Source organism: Vombatus ursinus, unplaced genomic scaffold (genome assembly GCF_900497805.2).
Source record: "Vombatus ursinus unplaced genomic scaffold, bare-nosed wombat genome assembly UNPS02008996.1, whole genome shotgun sequence".
NCBI lineage: Eukaryota > Metazoa > Chordata > Mammalia > Diprotodontia > Vombatidae > Vombatus > Vombatus ursinus.
In genome coordinates this window covers 5,574,466-5,601,096 of record NW_020948774.1, presented here as the reverse complement: position 1 = coordinate 5,601,096, position 26,631 = coordinate 5,574,466, and the positions used below count along the sequence as shown (strand labels likewise).

Sequence of the window (26,631 nt, the reverse complement as noted above, 5' to 3'; positions counted from 1 at the left end):
CACACAGAGTTAATACTTAACTGCTGCTGTTTGTATAAAATGCACTGGGAGCCATTCAAGGCTCCACTGCGCCTCACATCTGGCTGGGTTTTTCTCTTTACGTGTTTATCCTGGTTTCTTCCTCTCTTCCTTGACTTTCGAGAAACCGCATTTCCGCTTCTGGCCAAAGAAATCGTGGAGCCGTGAAGATAAAGGTGCTGGAAGGGGACTGGCTGTTACTTGCACTGCCCCCCCCCCCTCCCCTTTTGCTTTTTGTCTTCCCTCTGGACTTTTTCCCCCCTTGCTGAGTTTCCTTCAAACAAGCCTGTGATTTCCCTCGGACCTGGCTGGGGAGGAGGTTACAGCCCCCAGGAGATGCTCTAAAAGATCGAGCCTCTGCTGAGGCAACAAGACAGTTGCTGGTGGAAAGTCAGACAAGATAGAAAACAAAATCTTGAACCAGGGAAGTTCACAGCAAGGTAGGCTGAACGGGGTTGGGGCTAGTGTGGTGGTGGTGGGGAGCCAAAAAGGGGCTGAGGAGAGGGTGAGGGTAGAGAGGGGAGTCAGGTACTGACTTGGCTTGTTGCTTCCTTGACCCCAGATCAGTTCTTTATCCGAGGCCCCCCACAGTAAAACTGACAGGCGAACTTTGCAGCAGGCAGACTCTCAGGGATGGAGACTGAGTGTTTCGGTACTGCTGACAGGAGTACAAAAAGGGGTGTCCCTGTTTGTTCCTTGCTGTCATTCACTCCATCCACGCACACAAGGGCTACAACTTAATAGCCTTACTCTCTGGATATGGAAAGAGAATGATTGCTTGGGAACTTCTTCCGAAGACTTTTGCTAGTAAACGTTATCAGGACTCCTTTTGTTCTTGAGGGATTTTGTTGGTTTTTTTTTTGTTTTTTTTGGTTTTTTTTTTTTGTGCTTTCCTGAAGGACTTAAAAGAGAAGGAAGATAGGACTCACTGCCTTAATATGCTTGGTAGGGAACAGCTACCCACAATGGGCAGCTTCTTTTTATAACTGGGGTGTCAAGATTTATCCGAACTGTCTCCACAAATATTACCGGAAGCATTGACTTTCAGCTTCTGCATTTAAATAACTGAGATGTTCCTGGAGGGAATCCAGCTTGGACAGGAAAAAACAATGTCACTTTACCAGGCTCGCTTGAGGGGCTTTAGGGCTGCTGCTCATGCCTTGGAGAGTATTTGCGTGATGGTACATTTGTGATATTGGAGACACAACATATGGTACAAACAATATCTTTGACTGCTATGTAACACACTACACAACATACAATTTGTGCACACAAGTTGACCCAGGGGTAAACAACCTGGGGACATGTGTTTATCTCTATGTAGGGTGTGTCTGAGGGGGAGGCTGTAGTCACCATAAATGCTTCTCTGTGCACAGTTGTGATTTTCTATCTTTAGGCAGAAACACCAATTAGCTGGGGGATTTCCTTGCTATTTGTGCCTTCTTTTTCCAAAGGCAGCTCCTATCCTGGTTCCCCAGTTCTTTGTAGATCATTCTAATCCCTCACCATGTGTCTTCCTCTGCTGGTGACCCTGTGTGACTCTATTTTGTAGTTCCCCCACTTGGTATGAGGAAGCAGGCTAATTCTCTGATCTTTCTTTCTCTCTCCTTTTGTCTTTCTGTCTTTCTGTTTTCTGTCTGTATCGCTGTTTTTTTTCTCTATTTCTCTCTCTTTTCCTCTCTCCTCCTCTTCTAGGTTTTAGAAACTGAGCAATTTTGTGTAAATGGGATTGTCCTGCTTGAGCAACCTAAACTAAAATGTAAAGTTCCCTGAGAAAAAGAATTTTCCCAAAGGCTAGATGTACTACAGGTCCCAGTGGGAAGTGTGTGACGTCCTTGAAAGTTGCTTTCCTCCTACTTTTTTTTTTTAACAGAGCAAAGAAACATAAGCTCTTCCAATGGTCTGCCAAGGCACACATGGCATCTTTGCAAATGAATGTGCTTATTCCTGTGTGTGCATTTCTGTCTATATTTGTACAATTGCAGCTACTGATAGTGGGCTGATGGCATATTCTCTCACCTTGACACCATCAACAACTGGGTCTGGGGACAGAAAGTTAGGAAATTCTTCAGCAGATCTGCTCAGTGTCCCAGGGAGAAGAGTGCCAAAGGATATTATCTTCTCCCTTTCCCATTCCCCTATGGAAATATAAGAGCTTTAGAGCAGTGAGAGAACTTAGAAATCGTTTGATCTAATCTCTTCATTTTTAAAGATGAAGAAATTGAGGCTCAAAGAGATTAAATGATTTTCCAAGATGACTCAGTAAGTTAGTGGCATCTTGCACATGGAAACCACTTAATAGATGCTTGTGGGATTTAATTCAATGTTTCTAACTCCTATACCTCTGTGCCTGTGGAAAATTCCCTGTTGCATAGAGAGAAATATATTTTCTCTTACCTATGCACCTTATCTCTTCTCCTCTCTCTCTCTCTTTAATGGCACTTTTACCCCCACCTTGCAAAAGGTTAGAGGATGTGCATCTCTGAAAGGTGACCTTTGCAGCTTAAAATGAGGGAGTTCTGAGTGAGAGGCAGAACTTGGCATATGGCAGGACACTTGGGCATATGGATTTTAGATTGAAGCTCCCTCTTGCTGCCAGTGTAGAAGTTCTCTGTCCTGGTGATATAGTTAGTATGACAGGTACATGCAGCTACTGAAGGCCACTGATGACCACTGGAAGTGACCCAATCCAATACTCTCACAGGAAGGGCACATTTGCCTCTCTTCATTCCCAGGTTGCAGCTTCCCTATCCAATCTAATAAGTAAAGAACATTTTTTTTCTGAACATGCTTGGTTTTTGTTCTGGGTTCCCTCCTCTCTCTCTCAGCTGTAATTAGTATGACTCATAAACCAAATATTCTGGCATTGAACTTTGCCCATCAAAACAAAGATGAAAAGAATTTTGTAGGCACAGTCATGTTGCCAAGTGTCTACACTATACACTTGCTGCTGTTTCTCTTGTCCTCTATTGCCAGTACCTGGTGTGTCTCTCTGTTGCTTGGGTTGATGGTAGCTGTGGCTCCAGGGACCAGCTGGGCCATGTGCTGGGCCTATACCAAAGGGGTGAGTGTAACAATGGGAAGAACCAGGAGGGTGGAAGGGTCAAAGAAATGTTTCCCCACAGCTGTTTTATTTTGTAATCTGCATAAAAGAGAAACTACTTTGACAAACTCACATGTCTATCCACTTGTCTAATCCTAAAATCATCCTTTTTGGAGTACTCAGCCTTGACGGTCTGAAGAATTTCATGGAAAATTAAGAGGGAAAGGTCTGACACCAAAGGCTCATCCTTTTGGTAATGAAGTATGGGAATAATCACTCCATAGTCTTGGCTCTGGGTTCCTTCCTGCTTAGGTCTATAGCATTCTCCTTATGCTGGGTCTGAAATGAGAGAACTAGTCACTCTAGGATACTGACATGCTTCTCCTAATGCAAGAAACCATTTGCATTCTTTGGATGCTAACTTTTGAAAGACCTTTCTAAACCTCAGGGACTTTGTTCTGTCCCTCTTGTCTGTGACCAAGGCAGGTAGGTTGTACAGGGAATAAAATGCTGGGCCTCGAGTCAGGAAGACCTGAGTTCAATTCTGACCTCAGATACTTAGCTATGTTACCCTAGGCGAGTCACTTAACTGCTGTTTGTCTGAGTTTCCTCATCTTTAATAGGGGAATGATAATAATAGACCCTACCTCCCACGGTAATTATGAGGATGAAATGATATGTTTGTGAAGTGCTTAGCATAGCACCTGACATATAGTAGGTGCTTAATAATTGACTGTTCCTTCCTCCTTGTCTATTTCTGCAGGTTACTTAGTGTAGGACTGAAAAACTTGCTGTTTTATTGTATAACTCACTTCTATCTTTTTACCTCACATTTCTGTGTCTGCCCTCTTGGTGTCGCAGAGAAGGTTTGACTATAAACATGGAAGTGAAATGTGAATGTTTTTTGCTTTTCCTTTTCTCTGATCCCCAAAGTGAAATGTTGGGACTTTCACCACTTGAACACATCTCTTTGATCTTGCCTCATCCTGTTCCTTCTTGCTTCTCTGGGTGAGGGTACTCTGTGTGTGTGTGTGTGTGTGTGTGTGTGAGAGAGAGAGAGAGAGAGAGAGATCATTAATATCCTTACAGAGAGAAAACATATCTCAGATTCTCCTTTACAATAGTAACTAAATTATGCTTATTAACCAGGCAAGATAAGTAGTCCTCTCAAGTATTTTATAATATGGTTAAATCTCTGTATTCTTGTTCATGCTTGCTTTTCCTAACTGGGCTTGGCATTCCTGCCTACATAGTCTGGCTTTAAAGAGTGGGGCTGAGGTGTGTACAGGTTTGTGCATAGCAGCATAAAAGCTTTGGGGTCAGGTATAGTGCCCCTGAAATACATCTGAGAGTCTTTAGAGTAACCCTTAACCCAGCAACTACTCTGTATGGTGAACTGGAAGCAGAAGTTATCTCTGTTTCCAGGCCCTGCTTTTTCCTTCTGCAGGGCTGGTGTTGAAGGCTCTGAACTGCACTACAGCAGAACAGCTGCAGAACAGGATGTGCTCAAAGTGTGTGCCCATCTCTCTGGCTCCTACAGGAATTTTCCTTGAAATGAAATGGAACAGAATAAGAGGCAGGCAGGGAGACAGATGGAAAAAAGAGCAAGGAAGGAGAGAGAGAGAGAGAAAAAGAGAGAGAGAGAGAGACAGAGAGAGTGAGAGAGAGAGAGAGAGAGAGAGAGAGAGAGGGAGGAGGGAAGGATAGTTCAAATATTGTTGTTGGCCAAGGGCAAAGTTCTAACTTTTGCATACTTCCAGTAACCCATTTTTGCTTTGGTTGCTAATCCCCATGTGCAATATTTGGCTACTAGACACAGGAGAAGGAGATTATATTTCTCAATAATTTAGATTTGTGAAAGCCACCCAGGACTGACATCTTCCCAAGGTTCTTGGGCAAGAGGCATGTAGGCTTTTGGTCATAAGATGCTCAGATTATGGACTCTATCCCAAAAGTTTCTGGATCTGTTCTCCAGATTTAGTGCCTTGCAACACAGTGCTTTTCCTCTTGGCCTACATATAATGACAATGATGGTGATAATACCTGTTGTTGATTATTTCAAAGCCTTGGATTCAGTTCCATACCCATGGCTTATTTATGTAATACGGTACTGTACATAAAATAGAAACAAGTACAGTATAGTGAAAATGCTAGAATATTTTTTATTTTTTGTCCACATGGAAAACTGTTGTCTATTTAAAACATGCTACCATCACATAATCATGTCAAGAACAAATTATAGAAAACATCATTTTTCAGGGAGACAGTGTAAGCTCATTATGGTTTGCCTAACCTAATATCCACTTTACTTAAAATAGCTAAATCTGATTTCTAAATTAAAGACCAAGTCAAATCAAAGCATCTTATTAATTACTTGATGTACATGACTGACATCAAAGTATATGCCCCCACCAGAAAATATATTAAACAACTCCTTCATCTTATGGAATCTCTCTCTAATGATATACAAATGGTATTTGGACTTGGCTTAATATATGCTAAGGAAAGGTTTCCATCTTGAATCTGGAGGTCACAATGAATTGGATAAAGGTGATACCTACAAATACTTTGGCCTCCTCTAAGCAACATACATTGAGCAAAAAATATCAAGAAGGCTAAGGTTGACTATTAAGAGACTTATTGGCAGTCTTTTAGGTTCATAAACTCAGTGTCATCCTTGGTGCCTCATTCTCCCTCACCCTACATATCCAGTTGCCAAATCTTGCCATTCTTACCTCTATAACATTTCATACATTCTACCCCTTCCCTCTCTTCATATACCTCCACTTTAGTTCAAGATTTCATCACTTCTTACCTAGATTATTACAATAGCATCCTCATTAGTCTCCATCCAAAGTCTCTCACCACTCTAGTCTGTCCTACACATAGCAATCAAAGTGATTTCCTTAAGTACAATTCCCCTATTCAATAAATTCAAATGGATCCCTATTGCTTTTAAGATAAAATGTAAATTCTTGTGTTTAACTTTTATAGCCCTTCACAACCTGACCTCAACTTATCTTTCTAGCCTTATTGTACATTACTACTTGTCCCAAATTCTGCAGTCCGGGCAAACTGGCCTTCTCTCTGTTCCTCATACAAGACATTCCATTTCTGAATCTATGTCTTTGAATTGGCCATCTCCCATGCCTGGAATATATTTCCTCATTACCTCTGCCTCACAGAAACTCCCTCCCTCCCTCTCCCCCCCCCTTTCCATGATACATGATATACATCAAACACCTCCTTCTACATGCACTCTTTGCTGGTGCTCCCAACTGCTAATGCCATCCCTCCTTAACTACCTTGAATTTATTCTCCTTATGTTTATTCTGTACATATTTATATATGTACTTGTTTTCTGACCCATTGTAATGTAAGTTCCTTGAGAGCAGAGATTGTTTCATTCTTTACATTTTTACTGTATCACATTGCCTACCACACAGTAGGAGCTTAATAAATGCTTATTGATTGGTCTTATCCTCAAATCAAAGCTAGATGGAGAGAACACATTTAAAACTATTAATACTTTCGCAATATTAGTCTTACTGTTCACTTTTGGAAGTGTAGAATAGATCATGACAGATTTGGAAAGTATCCTAACAAAAACTTGTACAATATTAACTGAATATGGATCCACTACCATAAGGCAGCCAAAAAAAGAGACATTCTTATACCACATGATACATGTCAAAAACTGACAAAAATATTTTTGGAATAAGTGGACAACACTTCACGGAGCAAAAGTAAAGTCTAGTAACACGTACCTGACATGAGATTTGTCAGATGTAATTGAAAGTGGTTTAGCTTCACATACAGCCTATGAAATAGTTAAATTCCAAGAACAGAATCAAAAAGCCCTTCATAGTTGACATCCATGTGAACCCAGCCAACAATTTGTTGATAGAGAAGCTTCAAATAAATGGTGGAATCATGTGAGTTTGTGGACTCAGAGAGGTTTATGATGACAATTCAAGGACAGGTTATTTGCCACAAGAAATTACGAAAGGTTATACTTAAGGAGACTTATTGATCAATGTAGATGATGTAAAGAAATGCTAGAAACTATGCAAATGTATCCTTGTAGGATGCAAAAATTGGACACCTATCAAATACCTAAAAACTCATTTCCTGGTGGTTAGAATAATACAACACAAGCTTGGTATCTTTCATGGACTAATAAATAACAAATCCCCAAACTAGAGATCCAAACCTCAAAAATATCCTGGAGAAATCAATCAATAAACTGGACTGGAATTGGACCATTATCAGAAATGTTGTTGTCCGCAATTACCCACTGTAACATTGATCCATAAAAACTTAAGAAGAATGTTTTAAAAAGATGCCACCGTACCAAATACCTGTAATTTCCTAACTTCCTATAACAAAAAACTTTCATGGTATGGAGAGCTAACAGAGGAGATAAAAATCATATGGGAATTAGGATGAGGTGTATGTCATTCCTGTTGTCCTATATGTTTTTGGAGTTGTACTGAGGATGCTTTCATTTTATAGGTGAGGAAACTAAGAGAGTTAAAGTGACCTTACCATAATCATACAGCTGAAGCAGAACTTTAATCCAGTTTTTCCTGTCTCCAAGCCTAGCACTCTGCTCATTAGGCCATCCTGGGTCTTGTTTGTGAAAAAAGTCTAATGTCGGTTATGACAAAATATGCAATATGTGGACCCAAGTGTGCTTGGAGATAATAACTAGATTACTAGATCTTCTTCATTCTAGTGTTATTCTTATAGAATATGATCTCTACAAGACTGAGGACCATGCCTTTTTTAATAATAATAATAAAACCAACTCATCTATTTAGCACTTTAAGGTTTATGAAGCACTACTGCACAGCATTCCTATGAGACAGTATAGGTTTTATTATCTCTGTTTTATAGATGAGGAAAGTCCTGGGCTGGAGTTGACTTAAGTTAGTCCAGTTGTTCAGGCTAGAGATTGGAAGGAAGTGGGATACTGATAGACTATGGAGAAGACAGTTGGCAAGGATACAGTACTGGTTCAATAGACACAGCTTCTCTTGAATTGATACCGAAGAGCATCTGGGTCAGAAAGATGTGTTGACTTACATGGCAGGAGACCATCCATCCAGTTTGAGAGACACTGACCGCTTGTGGGCTGGCTTTCCTATGTGTTAGGCAACTGCAAAGTCATGTCAGTGGCTCCAGCCCTAGTGTTCTAGACCAGTTACGGCTCAGAGGAAGTTTCCTTGACTTTTGGGGAAAAACTAGCCTTGCCTATATAACAAGGAATAATATTGCTTTTACCACAGAGTTTAATTGACTTGTCCAAGATCACAATGCTAATAAGCAACTGAGAGGGTGCAGCTTCATATACAATTGGTGTTCAATAAAAGTAGCCATATTCAATGGGGGATTATTGTGCTCTCTAAATTGAACTGGCCCTATAAAAATTATGAAGTTTATCTTCTGGCACCTCTCTGCTTCCTTTGCTTTAGTTCTTACTCTTTTATCATCTTCTTCATCTCCCTGAAACCACTGGACTCAAGGACTATAGTACTATATGCTGACTTTTTGCAAGATTGGGGATATAAAGGAAAAAATGAAAAATAGTCTTTGCCTTCAATGGAGCTTCTATTTTTACAGGACCCTCTTTGGCAGCACCCCTGTTCTCCTTTTTAAAATATATGTTTTATTTTTTTAAATTAATGAGCATTTATTTTCTCTTCTATTTCATTCCCAATTCCTTCAAGACATTTTCTTAAGATATGATCTTAATGCCCTTCACCATCCTAGTTGCTTATCTCCGGGTGCTCTCCAGCAACCTCAGTAGTGCTCAGTGCTTACAATGCAGCTCAGATACTTAATTTGGGGACCTCTCCGAGTATGCATACTCTTCCTCCAGCTAGGAGATTGATCCTAGAAGCCACTAGAAATGCCCTAGAAGGGCATTTGAGGGGATGGGTATACATGAATATATAGGGATTGTTGTTTTGAGTTCTAGGGTGGTTTGTATTTATGTTCCTGTGTCATCTTTAGATAATGATTTGACCCAAGGACAAACTGGTGCACAGAACACCACCAGCTTCATTATATGGATCTATACTGTGCTTACTGTTTGTGCAGAAATAAGAGGAGGAGAGGATTGTTATGACCAACGCATTGGACTGTTCTATTTATTTCATAGAGGTTTGACTTATGCATGGAAAAAGAGGAGAAAAGTCTAATGAAGAACAAGGGGACATTATGGCTCCAAACTGAATAGATCAGGTAGAATGAAAACAACAGGAAAGAAGGAAATTGGCATTTATAAGCACATACTATGTGCCAGGCACTGTGCTATATTTATAATTTTAAATTATAACTATTATTTCATTTGTTCTTACAACTCTGGTAGTTCTATTATTATCCTAATTTTACAAATGAGAAACTGAGGCAAGCAGAGGTTAAATGACTTGCCCAATGTCACAAAGCTAGTAAGTGTCTGAGGCTATATTTGAACTCAGGTATTCCTGAATCCAGGCCCAGCTTTCCATCCACTGTGCCACTTAGCTACCTCCATGAGCTAACTGAGTCATGCTTCCTATATCCTCAATAGGAACAAAATCAGATCTACTGCCACACTCTCAAAAGCCAAGAAGTTGGAGGGTCTAAGGCATGACCTGGTGGCTCTAAATTGAATCTTTGTTATTGATTATTTTGCTGCATTGATAGTGATACTTTACTGGACCCATGGCTTTTAGTAGTGCAGACTTGGAAGATAAGAAATAAGCCCTATTAATTGCTTTTGTTATGTGGTTATGATGAATATTCAGTTTGTCTTATTTGCAGTTAGAAGTAGAATAAAATTCTGTTTTCTAGGCAGCTTCACTTGGTGGTGGTTGGAGGACTGGGAGCTAATAAGGTTTGGGGGGAGCATCCAAGTCTTGGAAGAACTGGTCAAAGCTATTTTTGTTCCTTGTATCAATCAGTCAATCAATTAATAATCCTAGTAGAGTTATGGAGACATAAACTCATATAAATAACCAAACCCTTTACTACCTTTCAGTTAGGGAGCTGTCAGGTCTCAAAACTGTCACCAACTACTGATGGGGGCAATAAATCATAGACATGACAGAAGTCTACCTTGTCTCTGACAAAGAGTCTCATCAGAAATCTTCTTTTCCCTATCCTCTCTCTGACACAAGCGTTTCTCTGACAGAAAGTAAAGCTGTTGCTTGAGAGCTTAAAGCTAGGAGGTAATGTGAGGACATCTTTTTTACCAGAGGAAATTGGTGTTTCTACTGGGATGAAATAATAGGGTAGGAAGCAAAACTGGTATGAAGAACTGGCAGAGCTCACTCTAACAATGAGATCAGTCTTGGTCCTTAGACTCCTGAGCTGTCCAGATTCTCTTCAGGGCTTTGAGGGGGTACACTCACCATCTACTGTGGAGGTTTTTGATTCCAAGAGCATGAAATTTCAGTAAGAGAAAGTAGTGGCTTTATAAGGCAAGGGGAGTTTTTGCTTAGACTCCTTTGGGGCTGTTCACTATCTGTCTATAAGGCCACCTTTTCTCCCTCTTTCATGTTTGCTGTACACCAGACCAGAAGGAAGGAAACCACTGGTTGACAAACTAGCAATCAGCTCAAGAATGTCCTCTCCCTACCCTTAGTCTTATAATGAATAGTTCTAACAAAAGAAACTTCTATTCCCCTTCTCATCTCAACTAATCATTCCTTTTCTAAAGATAGAGAACTTTTTGAGACAGTGAAACAGAGGAAGATTCAGAGAGTGAAACTGATATTAAAAACCTAAAAGTCTCAGCTTTCATGGTGAGACTAGGCAATTATTTGTTTATATGGTATACACACACATACGCACACACATATATATAAATACGTGTTATATATACATATGTATATATGTGTATGTATGTGTAAGTCACCAGGTGGCATTGGTGAGCAAGGCAGATTGAGCTGTCAGTCATCTCCTGAGTCAAAGGACCTATCTGGGTATACTCAGGCAAATCACTCTCCTTCTTTACTATTGGTGGAGATCTTCTCCTGCTTATTTTTCCTTCCAGGACCTAGTTTTCTCCTCCTAAGTAATCTGTGGGATCATGATTTATTTTTCAAGCTCCATGTGCCAAATATCTGTTGCCAGAAAAAAAGAGGGAGGGGGAAAAGGAAAATGCCTGTATTTTACTTGCTCATAGCTTGGGGTTAGTATCAGCATACATTTTAAAACTATCAGACTTTGAGTTTGGGGATTCTTCGCCAGGCTTGCCACAGTCCAGTTTCCATTAGGAGTGTGCTGGAGCCAACGTTATTGTTAAATGTCCAATGTGAGCATTTATACTTCAGAAATAAGCAAATGGTACCAATCTGGGCTTTTCGGTTGATTGTCTAGACCAGGGGTGGGGAAGTGTGATGGAGAAAATGTTAATGAGGCAGATTAAACTTAAAAGTGTGTCCTATGTATATTTTTCTAGAGAACTAGTTGTTTAACACCACTGGTCCTCATGCTTTACCCTAACGGTTCTGTCCCCATGTCTATCCATCTACATGTTTGGAGCAAATATTTGTCATTTTAAAGGAGGGAATACTTTTCTTTATCTTCTCTTTTGTAATTATTAAATAAAACACACAGTGAGCTTAGCATTTCTGCTGTTCCACAGGCTTTTATGGTGGGTAAATAAACTCGAATCTGGAAATAATAGATATGGAACAAACAAGAAGGCAATTAGGCTGAAAAAAAAAAAAAGAACAAGCAATTTGACTAGAAAGGTAAAAGGGATAGTTCTGACCCACCAGCCAGCTCTCATCACTCTCAGCCTCCAAGTCCTGGTGATGCTCCTCTTATTGGTGGCTGGTCATGACATGGGATCAGTATTGCTCTTCAACAGGTTCTCACCCAACTGCTCCAAATTGTGGGCTGAGTGTATCTCTCTTGTTGTGACAGCTTCCTTCATTCTACTCACCTTCATTCCTTCTATGTGCTCTGGCTTCCATTTTCATCTACTCACAAGTCCCTTCTGGGAAGGTCAGAGTTAGTGGCACTGGGTAGTCTCCCCCTAGGTTAGATCCAAAACTCTTCAGAGCTTAGGAAACCTTAATGATAAAAACAAAACAAAACAATAACAACAAAAACCTTGTCTGTCCCTGCCCCCTAGTTCTATGACCACGCCCTTTGAAACAGCTCAAAAGTTGGGTTGCCATATAGCAGCAGAATTAAATATTAAATAGTTTTCTGGAGAGGTGAGCAAACATCATCCATCAGCTAGAAGCTGTTCTCCCTCTCTTCACCTCCCTCAGTTTGGTAAATGAACAATTAGTGTGATTAATGAACTCTCTGGGGGAGAAGGAAAGAACTACTGAAATGTTTAGTTATGTCCTTCACCATTGAGGGCATGGTCATATCCCTTTCCTCTTTCCCTCAAATATGAATTCAAGAGACCTCTTGAAGCAGCATGAAAGGTTAGATTTTTAGTGTGAGAATTTTTATTAATGTTCAAGGTAGGTAGGTGGGTAGATTTGGGGGTTGACTCCTGCTGTATTAGCCAGAGTTGCATGAGTGCAAATACTGCATAGTTTTATATCAAGGAAATATCCAGAGTGAGTAGAGTCTGACTCAGAGGTAGATACTCTTTGCCTACTGTCCATATGCCAATCCTACTATTCTTTTAGTGGCATCAGATAAATGTTGAATGGGCAGGAGAAAAATGACACGCCATTAAAAGAAGAAAATCACTAGTGACCATGTAAAGAAGTCTCTCACTAGAGAAGGACCATATTCTTGGGAATGATGACATAATGTTCTCTACTTCCTAGATATTCATACATCTGAAACTATGTTGTTACTTTGGAAGGATGGGCGTGCACCCAATGAATTGGTCTGGCTCTAAACATCATGGGGATTCTCCTTTTGAAAAAAATTTTGAGAGTCTATGGAACATTCTTTTCAATATTTCCTTAATGACAAACTCACATCCTTTGAGGTTCAATTTAGAGAAGCCATAATGAATAGTAGAAAGAGCATTCGAAAATTTCACTTTATACCCAGCAAATAGGCAATGATGAAAAAATATGGAAACAGTTAATGTTAGAGGGGTTATGGGAAGACAGGCACATGGATAAGTAGTTGGTAAAGTTGTGAATGGGAAAGCTATTCCAGAAAACAATCTGGAATCCTGTGAGAAACATGAAAAAATGATTTGTGCGCTTTGGTCTAGCTATTGGGCATATAGCTCAAAGAAGCCAAAACAAAACAAAACAAAACAAAACAAAACAACAATAGAAAAAGTCCCAAATAGACCAAAATATTCATAGCAATGCTTTTTTTGTGGTAGCAAAAAACTGGAAACAAAGTAGATACCCAGATTGCTAAACAAATAGTGGTATTTAAACTTAATAGAATATGATTACTCAATAAGAAATGACAAATATGAAGAATTCAAAGAAACCTGGAAAGACTGGGATTATGCAGAATGAAGTAAATAGAACAATGAGAATAATAAATATAATGACCACAGTAATATAAAAGATAGCAGGTTTAAAAGATATCAGAATTCAGATCAATTCAAAGACCAGGCAACTCCAGAGGACTTGTAGCACCCTTTCTAGCCCCCTCACTCTCAAACTTGCATTTTGGGTGCTCTAGAAGAGTGATTGCTACTATTTGCTCAGGATTCTAGGGGTAACCCTCAAGGACGGTATTGCTAACACTGTTGTTATTTAGTCAACCCCCCTCTTGTGTATTCCCCAATAACAACCAGTCAAGAAAACTTAATTAGCTATTAGAAAATATCTTTCCTGAGAAGTTAGAATAATTACAATTGATACAAAATATTTCCCCCAAATATTGAGACACAGTTTCCCATAAATGCACATAATGTCCATGGGGAGATTTGACTCAGTTTTAAATCATAATGGAAATAAGGCACACATGTGGAGAACACGTGACAACTCCCAACTCCTGGCCCTGGAAGGCCTTTTTTCTCTTTGTTGAGTCCTCATGAAGTTTCCCTTAAGTGTAACTCTATATTAGATTCCCAGGGTCAGCGACTTTCAAGAGGCCATAGCAAGAACTTCTCTCTGCAATGAGAAGCTGTACTCCCTGAAGCTGCTGCCATCCTTGGTCTTTATACATCTGTTGTAGATACTTTCACTACTGTCAGTCACCAGTGGATAGTGCTATTACCACCATTCATATCTGACCCCTGGATTTCCCAAATGCACAAGGTTCCTGGACACTTCCATTTCATAAAGCTCTTTCACCTAAGATCAGGAAAGAACAAACAAAAAGACACAAAACTCACTTCTGCCAAGGCCAGGTAGGAGACAGGGCAACCACTTTTCCCCTAACCTAACTCTCAAAGGCAATTCAAAGTAGTCCCATCTCATCAAAGGAAAGCCTTTTGAAGTCACAATTGGTTACTGTATTGATCAGAATTCTGATGTCTTTCAGTATAGCAGTGTGGTGAAGTATAAAGAGTTTTGCCTTTTGAATCAGAGCATCAATCAATCAATAAACATTTATTAAGTGCCTGCTATGGTTTGCTAAGTGCTGGGGATACAAAAAGAGGCAAAAGATAGTACCTTCCCTCAAGGAGCTTACATGCAAACAAATATATACAAAGCAAGCTATATACAGGATAAATAGGAAATAACAGAGGGAAGGCATGAGAATTAAGAGGAGTTGGGGAAGGCTTCTTGTAGAAGGTTGAATTTTTAGCAGGAACTGCCAGAGATGTCAGTAGTTGAAATAGAGGAGGGAGAACATTCCAGGCACAAGGGAAAGCCAGAGAGAATGCCCCAACCCAAGGGATGGAAGTGTCTTGTTCATGGAATAGCCAGGAGGCCAGTGTCACCAGATCTAAGATTATGTGTTGGAGAGTAAGTTGTAAGAAAACTGGAAAGACAGGAGGGGGCTAGGTTTTGAAGGACTTTGAATGCCAAACAGAGCATTTTGTATTTGTTGCTGGAGGCAATTGGAAGCCATTGGAGTTTACTGAGTAGGTGGGAGTGAGTGTAAAATGACTGGACCTGGGTTTGGGGAAAATCATTTTAGTGGCTCAGTGGAGGGTAGATTGGAGTGGGGAAGAGAGTGTCTTCTTTTCTCTGATATGTAAATGATAAATACATAAGAAAACACATAAGACAATGATAAATACGTACAAAATGCAATATTATATCCACTAAGTTCTTATTTCTTGTCTGAGGAACACTGCCTCATTTGTAAATCGAAAAGTTGACTCATCTTGAGCTCAGTGATCAATTCTTTCCCAGCTGAAGTTGCCAGTTTTACCCAGTGCTCTAGGCTGCCTTTGTCTCATCCATCACTCAGGTATTGCCAAGGAAGTGATCTTCCAGAATTTTATCAATTACTTTACATATACAATGAAAATAATTTCCAACAATCAAAGAAAAGAGTCCTTCCTGCACAAATTTTTAAAATGTCAGAACTAATGTCAGAATCATTGGAAAAGGTATTTATCATCACACAAAGAAAAAACGACACAACTCATTTGGATAAACTGATGAAAGCAATCTTGTTGCTGTATTAGTGACACCAATAAAATGATTTTTTAAAAAATCATGCAAAAGACCTTTACAAATTTTCCCTCTTCATTTCCTCTTGACAAAGCTTGATTTTTTTTCCTCATAGTTTTGGACTGGGAGCACAAGTGATCTATATTCTATTGCCAATTTGATGATACAGTAGTGTACAAATTACTTAAGAGAACAATAATTTTGACATGATTTCATTATGTAACAGCAGCCATATGTGTCTGTGACTCAAAACCTTGACCAGATCCAACTGGATTGAGCTGGTTTCCACATTTTTAGTGAGTTCTCTGCCAATTGATTGCTAGATTTAGTTCTTTACAAATGTATTTCATTTGTTGTGTTTTTAATTCTGTGGTTTTAAAGAATGGGTATTATTCAAAGAGATGTGCAAAAGTTATAGTTCTTAAAGAGCACATTTCAATGACTGTTAGAGGTATTGCAGTGGCTATTGGTGTTTCAAGGATCAATCAAACCGACGATGAAATAAAATCAATTACATCAAAGCACGAACAGGACAGCTGACAACAAAAAATAGTGCCAAGAACCCACCAAGCTTTGTTAGGTGATACAGCCTAATTAATCTTCAGGAAAAAAGTAAAGACCTTCTGAGGGACCTAGAACCTTGAGGGGTTGTTACTGATTCCTCTACAGTGAGGCATAGGTTTGTCTAAGTTGGAAAAATGGTGAGAATGCCAGAAAACATAGAGAACAATTTGTTCCAATGGCTATGAAGGAGGCTGAAACAGGCACTTATGGAGCACTCAGAGCTTGGTCAGACGTTGAAAGTGCCAAGATCATTGACTGCATTCCAGGCCATCAACAGTCATCCTGAATTTTGTCTTGCCACTGAACTTGGATGACTCTGGAAGAGAGAGTGAAGCTGATGACTTTGCACAACTCTGTCTCACTAAAATCCAATTCACTCATGAGTCAAGACATCACCTGTGATGTTATTGGTTCTCTTTGAAAACGGAGGACAAACAACTGTTGCTATGAAGAAAAAATTGCTTATTATGGGCAAGATAATACAAAATATGGAGTACTGATGCTTCTCAAAAGTACTTTTTACTGACAGAACTCACTTTTTCGTTGAAGATCATATGAAAACCAGAAGTCATCTAGATGGCCCTGTAAAGTTTGAATGTCTTCACTAGACATCCACCTGAAAAATTTGGGTGACTTTTTATTTCCAGTGGGCCTATAAGTCTTGTTGTCATTGAGGGAATGATGAACTGATAAATATATTAATATGTTGAGGAGAATAAATGTTGTAAAATTACAGGAATTCCCCCAATCTCTTGTAAAATACTGCAAAACACATCTCTGCACCATGCCACAAATGGTTAAGAAATTAGTGTGAGAGAGAAAGGGGGAGAGAGAGAGAGAGAGAGAGAGAGAGACAGAGAGAGAGAGAGAGACAGAGACAGAGACAGAGAGAAAGAGAGAGAGAGAGAGAGAGAGAGAGAGGCAGAGAGAGAGAGGGAGAGAAGCAGAAAGGGAGAGAGGAAGAGAGGGAGAGAGGAAGAGAGGGAGAGAGAGAAATTTGCTTCAATAATCTGGGAACTCACCTGATTTAAAATTGAAAACCTGTGTGGGCAGGGCCTGTCTTAAAACAGTTCCCTGGTATTTTAAATCTGATATTAGAATGGAATGAGACATCTCGTTGTCATTCAACAGTTAACAAAAGGAGATTTACTTAGCCATAGAAGGACAAAGATATTCTATTCATTGAGGATACTGCAAGTTGATTTATCTGAGTGAAGCTACCCTGCCTCTGAAATTGCTGCAGGTGGTCCACTAGTCAAACATCAGAAAGCACCTGGAGTTCCTTGTGGCCGTTTTGTACTCAGGCAAACTAGAAGGGTTGTTAACAGCCCAAAGCTTTAGTTACCTGAGAATTTTATCTCAAAGATAGTTTCAATACCTTTTGAGGAAAAAACTATCTTAACTTTCATGGAGGTAAGGGGTTAGGATATAATTCCCACCACAAAAACTTTGACCTATAATTAAAGCTTGACTTGGGAAAATAGGCTGTTCATCAAAGGTAATATCTTAATATCCAAAGGAATGTGTTGGTTTGTGGCAAAGAATATGTGTTATAATCTTGGGAACTCAATGCCAAATTGTGTAAAACAAATGATTGCAGCAAAAGCAGGATATATTGCATATTAAGTTTTTTTATAGATGTAAAAAAATTATAAGGTTCATTGTAGAAGTAAATAAATTTAACTATTTTACTTTGTCCCAGTTAACTTGTACTCCACAGCAAACTGGCTTTGTGACTTTGGGCAAATCACTTCCTTTCTAGACTTCAGTTTCTATACTCCTAAAACAATGAGGTTAGCTACTAATACCCCTTCCAGCTATAGGAGTCTAGCAATCTATAAGTAAAGCCAGGTCTGATAGATTGGACTTCATCAAAGATGACATGTCATTCTGACCCCTGTGAGATTATCAGTCTCAAGGTTTAGTGTATACAAGCATCAGGGCTAGGCTTAGCTTCATACTGTAGAATCCCATCTAACTTGACACTATCCAAGAGAGCCTTAAAGTGCCCAGTTTTAAATGGTGAAAATGTGTATAAAATTTTCCTTATTTTAAATTCAAGAATTGTCCTGCCACAGGTAATTCATCAAACACTCTACAGCTTTTTTCAAGAATGAACATTTTGAGACTTTGTTAAGGATTTTAAGGTCTAAAGCTTTTTAAGAAAGCAGATATGAAAGGGAAATGAAGGTTGGATTAGAGTAGTATCATTTGAAGGGGGCAGGAAAACTCTTTCTAAATTAGATGCTTCAGGAGGCATATTAAATAATTCCCTAGAGGACTATTGTAGTTAACTTACCTACTTTCCTAACTACCTAATTTACCAGAGAGGGACAATGGAAGAAAATAATCCAGTATCACACAGAGTGCAATCAAGGGATGATTTATCAACTTCAGTGACTCCAAATTCACTTGGGATTTTTCTCCTTTTCTAAATGGGTCCAGTAATAACAGTTCACATTTATAATAGTCCAGCTCACTTAACACTTTCTTTGTGTCACCTATGACCCAGGGAGAGCCCTCCTTTCCATAAGGACCCTGGCTTTGGATTCACATGGACCTAGATTTCTATCCCAGAGGAGAGGGCTTTTCTCTCACTCTTTGGCTCATTGCACTCACCCCAGAGTGCCACAGGAAATCTCTTAAAATAAAACTTAGGTATGGTTCATGTCTAGGGTCTCTATTAAATGAAAAAAAAATTGGGTCGCTTCTAGAAGAGATGCTCAATATATAAAGTAGATATCAGGTATAGGATAGCATTTATTTCCTTCACCACAAACTAAATGCTTAAAATCCAAAAGCTTCATAAGTGCACATTAATGAATACTTAAAACATGAAAGAGTAGTCCATCACCTATTATAGTCTCCTGAGAGTTAAAGACAACTTTGTAGAACTGCTCGAAAGATATTTCACGTTCACCTTAGATCTGAGTCTGAGCAACTCAGAAGTCCATATTTCTTGGTAAGACATGATACGACTTCCATGTTATTAGTCTTTTTAGCTACAGAATTCTCTTGGTAGCTATCATTTTCTCCTTTGAGAAAATGTAGAGGAAATCACCTTCTACTGCACAGCCAGGTCCCAACCTTTCAATTATTCAACAGAAACCCAAGAAGGTTACCTGACAGGGCTGGAAATGACCCTTTCTCAGGACTGCCCTTCAGTGGCCCAGGCTCAGGGAAAGAAATACGAAAAGGAAGAGGGAGCTAGAAACCTCAGTTCCAGTCTCAGGCTCATATAAGCAAGTCCATGCTCTTGCTACTGTGTGTGTATGCTGTCATTATTGCATGCCATGGGCAGGGGAGGGAAATCCTACCTCTCCCTAATGGAAATCCAAGGAATAGCCAAAAAGAGCAGAAAGCAGAATTTTGTCTTTGCTTTTTTTTTTTTTTTTAAATTGCTCTTAGAGCCTAGTGAGGGTAATTCTTCCTGTCTCAATTGTCAGCCATCTTCACTTAATCACAGGGACACACAAAGACTACTAGAAGCTGCTTGTTAACCATATCCTTCAGCACTGAGCCAGAGCACATGTCTGTCCATGGAGCCATGCATGCCCAGCCCCAGTTCAGCAGATTGGGGGTTACCCTGTACTTCTTTTTATATTTGCAACAGCCCTGTGAGTTGGTGATGCAAGGATTGTTATCTCCATTTTACAGATGAGGAAACATGGCTTAGAAACTTGAGGTAGCTTACTCTTCATACAACTCCATGACTCATGGAGCAATGTTTCAAACCCAAACCATCTGGCTCCTGGTCTAGTGCTCATTCCATCATATCTGGCTTCCTCTAAATAACTGGGTGTCTAATAACTGGGATAGCAACGGTTAATGGAGCTCTAAATGTGAATTTCCATTTTTCTCATTCTTCAAGGTTTTGGGAGGAGCCTGTCAGGGCAGTGACTATTACTCTAAGCAATTAGCCAGTCAGTTCCCATCTCTCCAGCCTCAAACAGATGGTCTCAGATCTCAGGTTGTAGTTTTTATCATTATAATTTATAAGATCAAAATGAGCCCCAGCAGAGGCATTTCCCGTAGCTGTAGATAAGAGGTAGGCACCTCAGTTATTGTTTCATCTGCAACGGTTCTGTCTCTCTAACCTTCCTTGTGTGTCTCTTTCTCTTTCTATCCTAGAGCCAGGAAAAATGATTGGCTCCCGCAAATTGGGATTCATTTCTGGATCCTTCCTGCTGCTGACACTCCTCTGGTGTGACACAGCATTGGGCAGGGCATCACAAAAGCAGCAACCTCAGAAGGACCAGGAGGAGACTCAGGAAGAGGTTAAGGTGGAGGCCCTACCATCACCATTGCCGGATCACACTGAAAAGTGAGACATTGGGGGCATTGGTATAAGGCATGCGAGTTGGGACTATGTGAGCTATTTGTCCTGGTGGTGTGGTATAATGAAAAGAGTCCTGGACCTGGATTCAAATCCTGACTCTCCCATTGACTACCTTATAACCTTGGGAGTTATTTATTCTCTAGAATCTCACTTCTTCCCTTGTAAAATCAGAGGAATTGGACCGCTTTGATCAAAATGAGCTTTTATGAATTCTCAATCCGATGATTTTATGAATGTGAGCCCTTAATCATTGGTTAATTGGTTGATGTGGGGTCTCCCAGCTTCACAAACTTATCACTTAACTACTATGTCTAAAGCTCTTGGCTAACAAGACAAGATTCCTGGGTTCTAAGCCTAGCATTTCTGTTAGATTACAATCTGCAGAACATTCTGGTTAGTGACTCAGTTGCATTATCTTGAAAGTGAACAATCTTTTAGTCTGGATGCACATAGCTAACTACCAGTACAGAAATTTCCTTTGATGAAGATCAGCAATGTCTATAACATTTTTTTTCATATTTGAACACAGGCCTTCCTGACTTCAATACAAATACTCTGTCCTTTATACCATGGTACTTGTATTATAACTATCTATATAAGTGCACATCTTTCCCTACTCTTAGAGTGTAAGTTCATTGAGAGCATGATCTGTATCCTATTCATCTTTTATATTTTCATTGTCTATCTAGCACAAGTACTTAATAAATGGTTGAGTTAATTAAAAAAAAACTGAATAGTCTTAGCCTTCTTCCAACATGTAGAGGAATGTGGGGATGCATAAGATAAGTCCTGTTTCCACTGCTAATTTATCTGTCTGACTTTGGACAAGTCACTTAACTTTTCAGTGACTCAGTTTCCTCACCTGTAGAAAGAAAGGGTTGGTTGACCTTTAAGGTCCCTTTTAGTCCTGAATCCTATGATTCTAGTGGAGAAGAATCATAGGATACATCATGGAATCATACATTTAGGACTAGAAGTTCTGGTCCAACCCCCTCATTTTATAGATGAAATTAAGGCCCAAAGATCAACTTGCCTAACCTTGCACAGGTAGTATGGAGGCAGAGGGAGACTTAGAACCCAGGTCCTCAGACTCTAAATCTTTAATTTTTTCACTGGACCACTTTTTTTCCCTCTTGTTCTGTTATGACTTGTATTTTCTTATTAAGTCAGCAAGATCAGAGAAGGCTGTTCCATGGAAAAAACTTGGAATCTATCTTGCCCTGGGTGTGTAGACTCTAACCTATCTGGGGTGTTGTGATAATATTTATAAAGTACATTGAGTTCCTTGTAAGACTAAAAAAAAAAGCCTATGTTGAAATTGTTACCTCATTTCTTTTACCTCTTAGTTGTCTTGAAAACTGAACTCACTTGTTCCTTAACTCTGTTTTGAGGACATAGGAAAGGGGACCCGAGCTGGGTTGAGAGCAAAGCAGCAGAGTGGAACTATATGGGCAACCTCTGGACTTAATTTTCTATTTTAGATAGAAAAAAAATCTAGAATTAAGAGAGTTAGGTTGGGTCTAGACACAATAATATGACAAACTAAGTAACCATGGGCAGATCACTTCACTTGTGTGAGCCTTATGTAATTCTAGTCTAAAACTTTAAGCCTAATGAGACCACTATTTCCCAGTCTATGTAGCACCAGCTGTGTGATCCAGAGCGCCTAGTCAAAAGTTGTCCTGGACTCAAGATATCCCGGTGCAATTCAACAAGACACCACTAGATGGTAGCATGAAACTGTTGCCTTATAGTCCTAGTGATTTTTCTGTTCTATCCAATTTCAACATGTTAACATTACAGTAGAGTATAGAAGGTTAGAACTGAAAGAGGTCTTGTAGATAATTTTTTAAAATAACCTTCATATGGGACAGGTGAGGAACCAGGCCACAAATTTATTTTATTTTATATTTGACTATTATTATTTTCATATAAATAAAGGTGTTCTATGCAACTTAGATTTATCCTGTTAATTAATAAGAGGCATTGTGCTACAGTGGATAAACTTTGAATCAGGAAAACCAGGATTTAAGATCTAGCCTCTGAAACTGACTAGCTGGGTGACCATGGGCAAGTTACTTGCTCTGTGAGTAATGTAACTCTATGTAACTCTAGCCACATGGTGGGCAGCGAGGTGGCACAGTGGATAGAGCACTAGTTCTGGAGTCACTTAGACCTGAATACAAATCCAACCTCAGACACTTACTAGCTGTGTGACCCTGGGCAACTCACTTAATCCTGTTTGCCTTAGTTTCCTCATCTGTAAAATGAGATGGAGAAGGAAATGGCAAACCACTTCGGTATCTTTGCCAGGAAAATCCCAAATGGGGTTACAAAGAGTCAGACATGACTGAAGCGATTCAACAACAACAGTAGTCAGGCTGAGTCTAGATGCAATGAATCTGACAAGCTTTACAATATAGAAGGGATGTGACCTATGCTGGTGTTTGGACAAGATCACAAGTCCTTAACTTATTGATGGCCATGTTGATATGCATTATTGTTGTGCTATTAGTTGCATAGTGGTAAGAGTACCAGATGTCCAGTCAAAAGTCCTGGTTTCAATATCCAAATTGCCATCTACTATCTGTGACCTTACCTCTCTGGGACTCAGTTTCCTAATCTTTAAAATGAGGGGGTTGTATTAGATCATCCCTCAAGACATTTCCCAGTCCCAAACAGATTCATTTTCATCTTTGTAGCTGTATCATCTAGCAGAGTGCCTGACATATATTAGATACTTAATAAATGCTTGTTGATGGGTTGATGAGACCTGATCTCTTTACATGTTGATCCATCATTGGTGTAAATAGCACCTACACAATCTTGCATCTTTCATTAATTATTTTCTAATTAACAAAGATTAATACAATGACTTGCATGGTAATAAATAGACGCTTGATGAACATTTGTTGAATTGAATGTGGTTGGTTAATAAAGGGTAAAGGATCCCTTCCAAATATTTTTTTGGTGGGTGTTGGGGGGAAACAGGGTGGTATGCATAGAATTTAAACTCACTGATTCTTCTTTGGAAAAAGACTAGGCACTCCTTCAGCATAGAAGCTAGGAGGGTGAATAGCCACTGGGATCATATTTTAAGCTCTCACAGAATCATAGATTTAGAGCTGGAAGGAACCTTGAAGTCATCTAGTCCAACTCTCTTTTTCATAGCAGAGGAAACCAAGGTCCAGAGAGATTAAGTGATTTGTCCAAGATTATACACTGGCAAAACTAGGATTTGATACCAGGTTCTCTGATTCAAAATCCAATTCTCCTTTCAATCGTGTGGAAGTTATTCAACTGAAAGAGGTGACTCCTTAGTTAGAAGGTCTCATTTTCTTTTCTGTAATCCTTTCTCCTTCAGGGTTGAAGATCATCATGAAAAGAACAACCCCAGCCTGGAAGAGCAGCCCTCTCACTCGAAATGTTTACACTGTTGTGACTCTGGCAACCCCATGTACCAGCCAATGCCAATGCCAATGCCAATGCCTCAGATCAATATCACTATCTTAAAAGGTGAGAGAGATGGTGTTGTTCTTTGACTGCTTCAAAAATGATTATAGGAGATTACTCCCTGTAGCTGAGCACGAATACTCTAATTAGGAGGGAGTTGAATAAATTCTTCTGGGGCAGGTTGGGCTATGAGGCCATGATAACTTCTTGCCTAGAGGGGAGAGAAGGAAATTCCTCCCCTACTTTTGAGATTCTAGGCAAGGTTGTGATTACCTCTTCAGGATATGGGTCAGGAGATGAATCCCTAGGATAATACAGAGCAGAATAACAAGGCATAGAGACAGTTTGGGTCTCTTCTCCCCATACTTGCATTCTTGACTGCAAGTTTCTTTGTTCTTTGTTTTGAGGTTTGGTGCTCCCCAGCCTGTTTTCTGAAATGCCACCTGAACGCCACAATACTGCGAGCATCAGATAACCTTGCACAACACTGCAAAATCTAACTGGGAACACATGTGACCTGGATTTTGTGGTGAGGAGGCTGGATCCTGGAGCTCCGACATCTGCAGTTAATTCGCTTAAAGTGAGCCATGGGCTTGGTCACTGAAACTGCTGCTTTTGGACAAACCCACATGTTCCCTTTTTCCTTGCCAGGGATTTCAAGAAAAAAAAATGTTGGGTCTGGATCAAAATAGAAAGTTCCTTGGGGTTGATGCTGTTTGAATGGATTATTTGGGAATCAAGTCATCCCTGTGCCCAGGATATGAAAAATAAAGTTGGGACAACCAAAGTAGAAGTTAGAATTTTCAGGTTGGCCCATGAATGAAGAATTAGTCTGGGAACCGTTGGTCAGGTGCTGAGAGTATGAGGGAACAGAGACTGAAGCCTGATTCCTGGGATGACAACAAAGGGGTAGACCAGTTAATGCTATATGTTTTTTTTTATATCTCTTTTAGGTGAAAAAGGTGACAGAGGAGAGCGAGGCCTCCAAGGGAAATATGGCAAAACAGGATCAATAGGTGCCAGGGGCCATGTAGGACCAAAGGGACAGAAGGGCACAATGGGGGCTCCTGGGGATCGATGTAAGAACCACTACGCCGCCTTCTCAGTGGGACGGAAGAAGCCCTTGCACAGCAACGATTACTACCAGACGCTGATTTTTGACATGGAATTTGTTAACCTCTACAGTCACTTCAACATGTTCACAGGGAAATTCTACTGCTACGTGCCGGGCATCTACTTCTTCAGCCTCAATGTGCACACTTGGAATCAGAAGGAGACTTATCTCCACATCATGAAGAATGATGCTGAGGTGGTGATACTTTATGCCCAGGTGAGCGACCGAAGCATCATGCAGAGCCAGAGCCTGATGTTGGAGCTTCAGGAGCAGGATGAGGTGTGGGTACGGCTCTTCAAGGGGGAGCGGGAGAATGCCATCTTCAGTGATGAGTTTGATACCTACATCACCTTTAATGGGTACCTGATCAAACACAACGCCGAGCCGTAAGCCAGCTCCTCAGCCTCTTTCCCAGTGCCATGGCCAGCACCTTCTCTCCTTGATATCCAAGCACCAGGCTGAATCCCTCCTGAAATGCCGTTCTTCTCCTGGACTACTGTTTCCACTCCATCTACATTCCACAGGATTCTTACTAAATGAAAAATGCTATCTGTTCCTAAATTTTGCAATGCCCTTTTGTGCAACTGTAGAAAACATATGAAATTATCAGGGAGGGGAACATATGAGAATCAAGGACTGGGGATGTCCTGCCTCCAACAGGATACAAATCCCTTAACAGCTTAGTAATATAACTGAGTTTCTCAGAAGAAATAATTTCCACTCCTGTTACTGGAACTAATTAGCAAACATTAAAAGGGTTACTAAATAGAGCAATGTAAATCATGGAAAATAAGAGAAGTAGTCTTTTTGTCTTGCCACTGAATGAAGTTTTATCCCAGAGAAAGTTGGTTTTAGCACAAAGTTCCAGAGAAATTCTTTACAGTTTCCAGGACTAGTAGTAGGAAAGTTGGGGAAAGAGTTGTTATATGGATAGATCAATTTCTACTCACTCCATTATCAAGCCCTCCTCACGGATTAACTGGACTGACTTCTTGCCCTCTCATACCCTTTTCAGGTTCCTGACAGGATGGGGAGTGTCACTGTGAAAGTACTAACTCTGCCTGCCGTGAGGTATCTGAGGGTAGAAAAGTCCCTCAGATGCTGCCTGCTCACCCGGCACAATTGGTGTCCACATGTGGCAGCTGTCCCTTTGCCTTACTCCCACACAGCATAGCTTGTTATTAAAAGAACCAAGCAGAGTTTGACTTGGCTTCTCTTTTACATTCACACTTCCTTCCAACCTGATGTCTGATTTCTGTTCTTGCTTATACTTGGGTCAGATGAGTCTAGGGACTGATGAGTAACTTAAAAAAGAAACAGGCCAGGTCATTTTGACTGCCTTCCTGGTTGTTTAGTGATATGTGTAACCATTTCAGAGATAAGCCTGCAGACTTCTCACCCTCCTTGTGGTATGTGTTGTGGCTGTTTATGGCAATGACACAACATAAGACAGCTCCTCAATACACTCTCATCATCCACGGCTCAGGAACCTAGTGACTAGTTGAGTGAGCTCTCCGGCAGGAACCTTCATATCAGGAAGTTCCATCCTTAGCAAAATAGATGTTCCCTGAGTGCCTCTTGCAACCTT

The 26,631-nt window shown here is 40.1% G+C and overlaps 1 protein-coding gene across 2 annotated transcripts; it reads left to right on the top strand.

The window, feature by feature from the left end:
- C1QTNF1 (C1q and TNF related 1) lies at positions 1-25,811 on the top strand. Of its 2 annotated transcripts, XM_027850146.1 has the most exons (5): positions 1-458; positions 2,995-3,082; positions 20,269-20,461; positions 23,841-23,992; positions 24,883-25,811. In XM_027850146.1, exons 3-5 carry the CDS (start codon positions 20,280-20,282, stop codon positions 25,431-25,433), a joined length of 885 nt encoding a protein of 294 aa, XP_027705947.1. In that variant the 5' UTR covers positions 1-458; positions 2,995-3,082; positions 20,269-20,279; the 3' UTR covers positions 25,434-25,811. The 2 variants fall into 2 exon arrangements, with proteins under 2 accessions (XP_027705947.1, XP_027705946.1); XM_027850145.1 differs by lacking the exon at positions 2,995-3,082 and having other exon boundaries at positions 3-458.
- Positions 25,812-26,631: the final 820 nt, after the last annotated feature.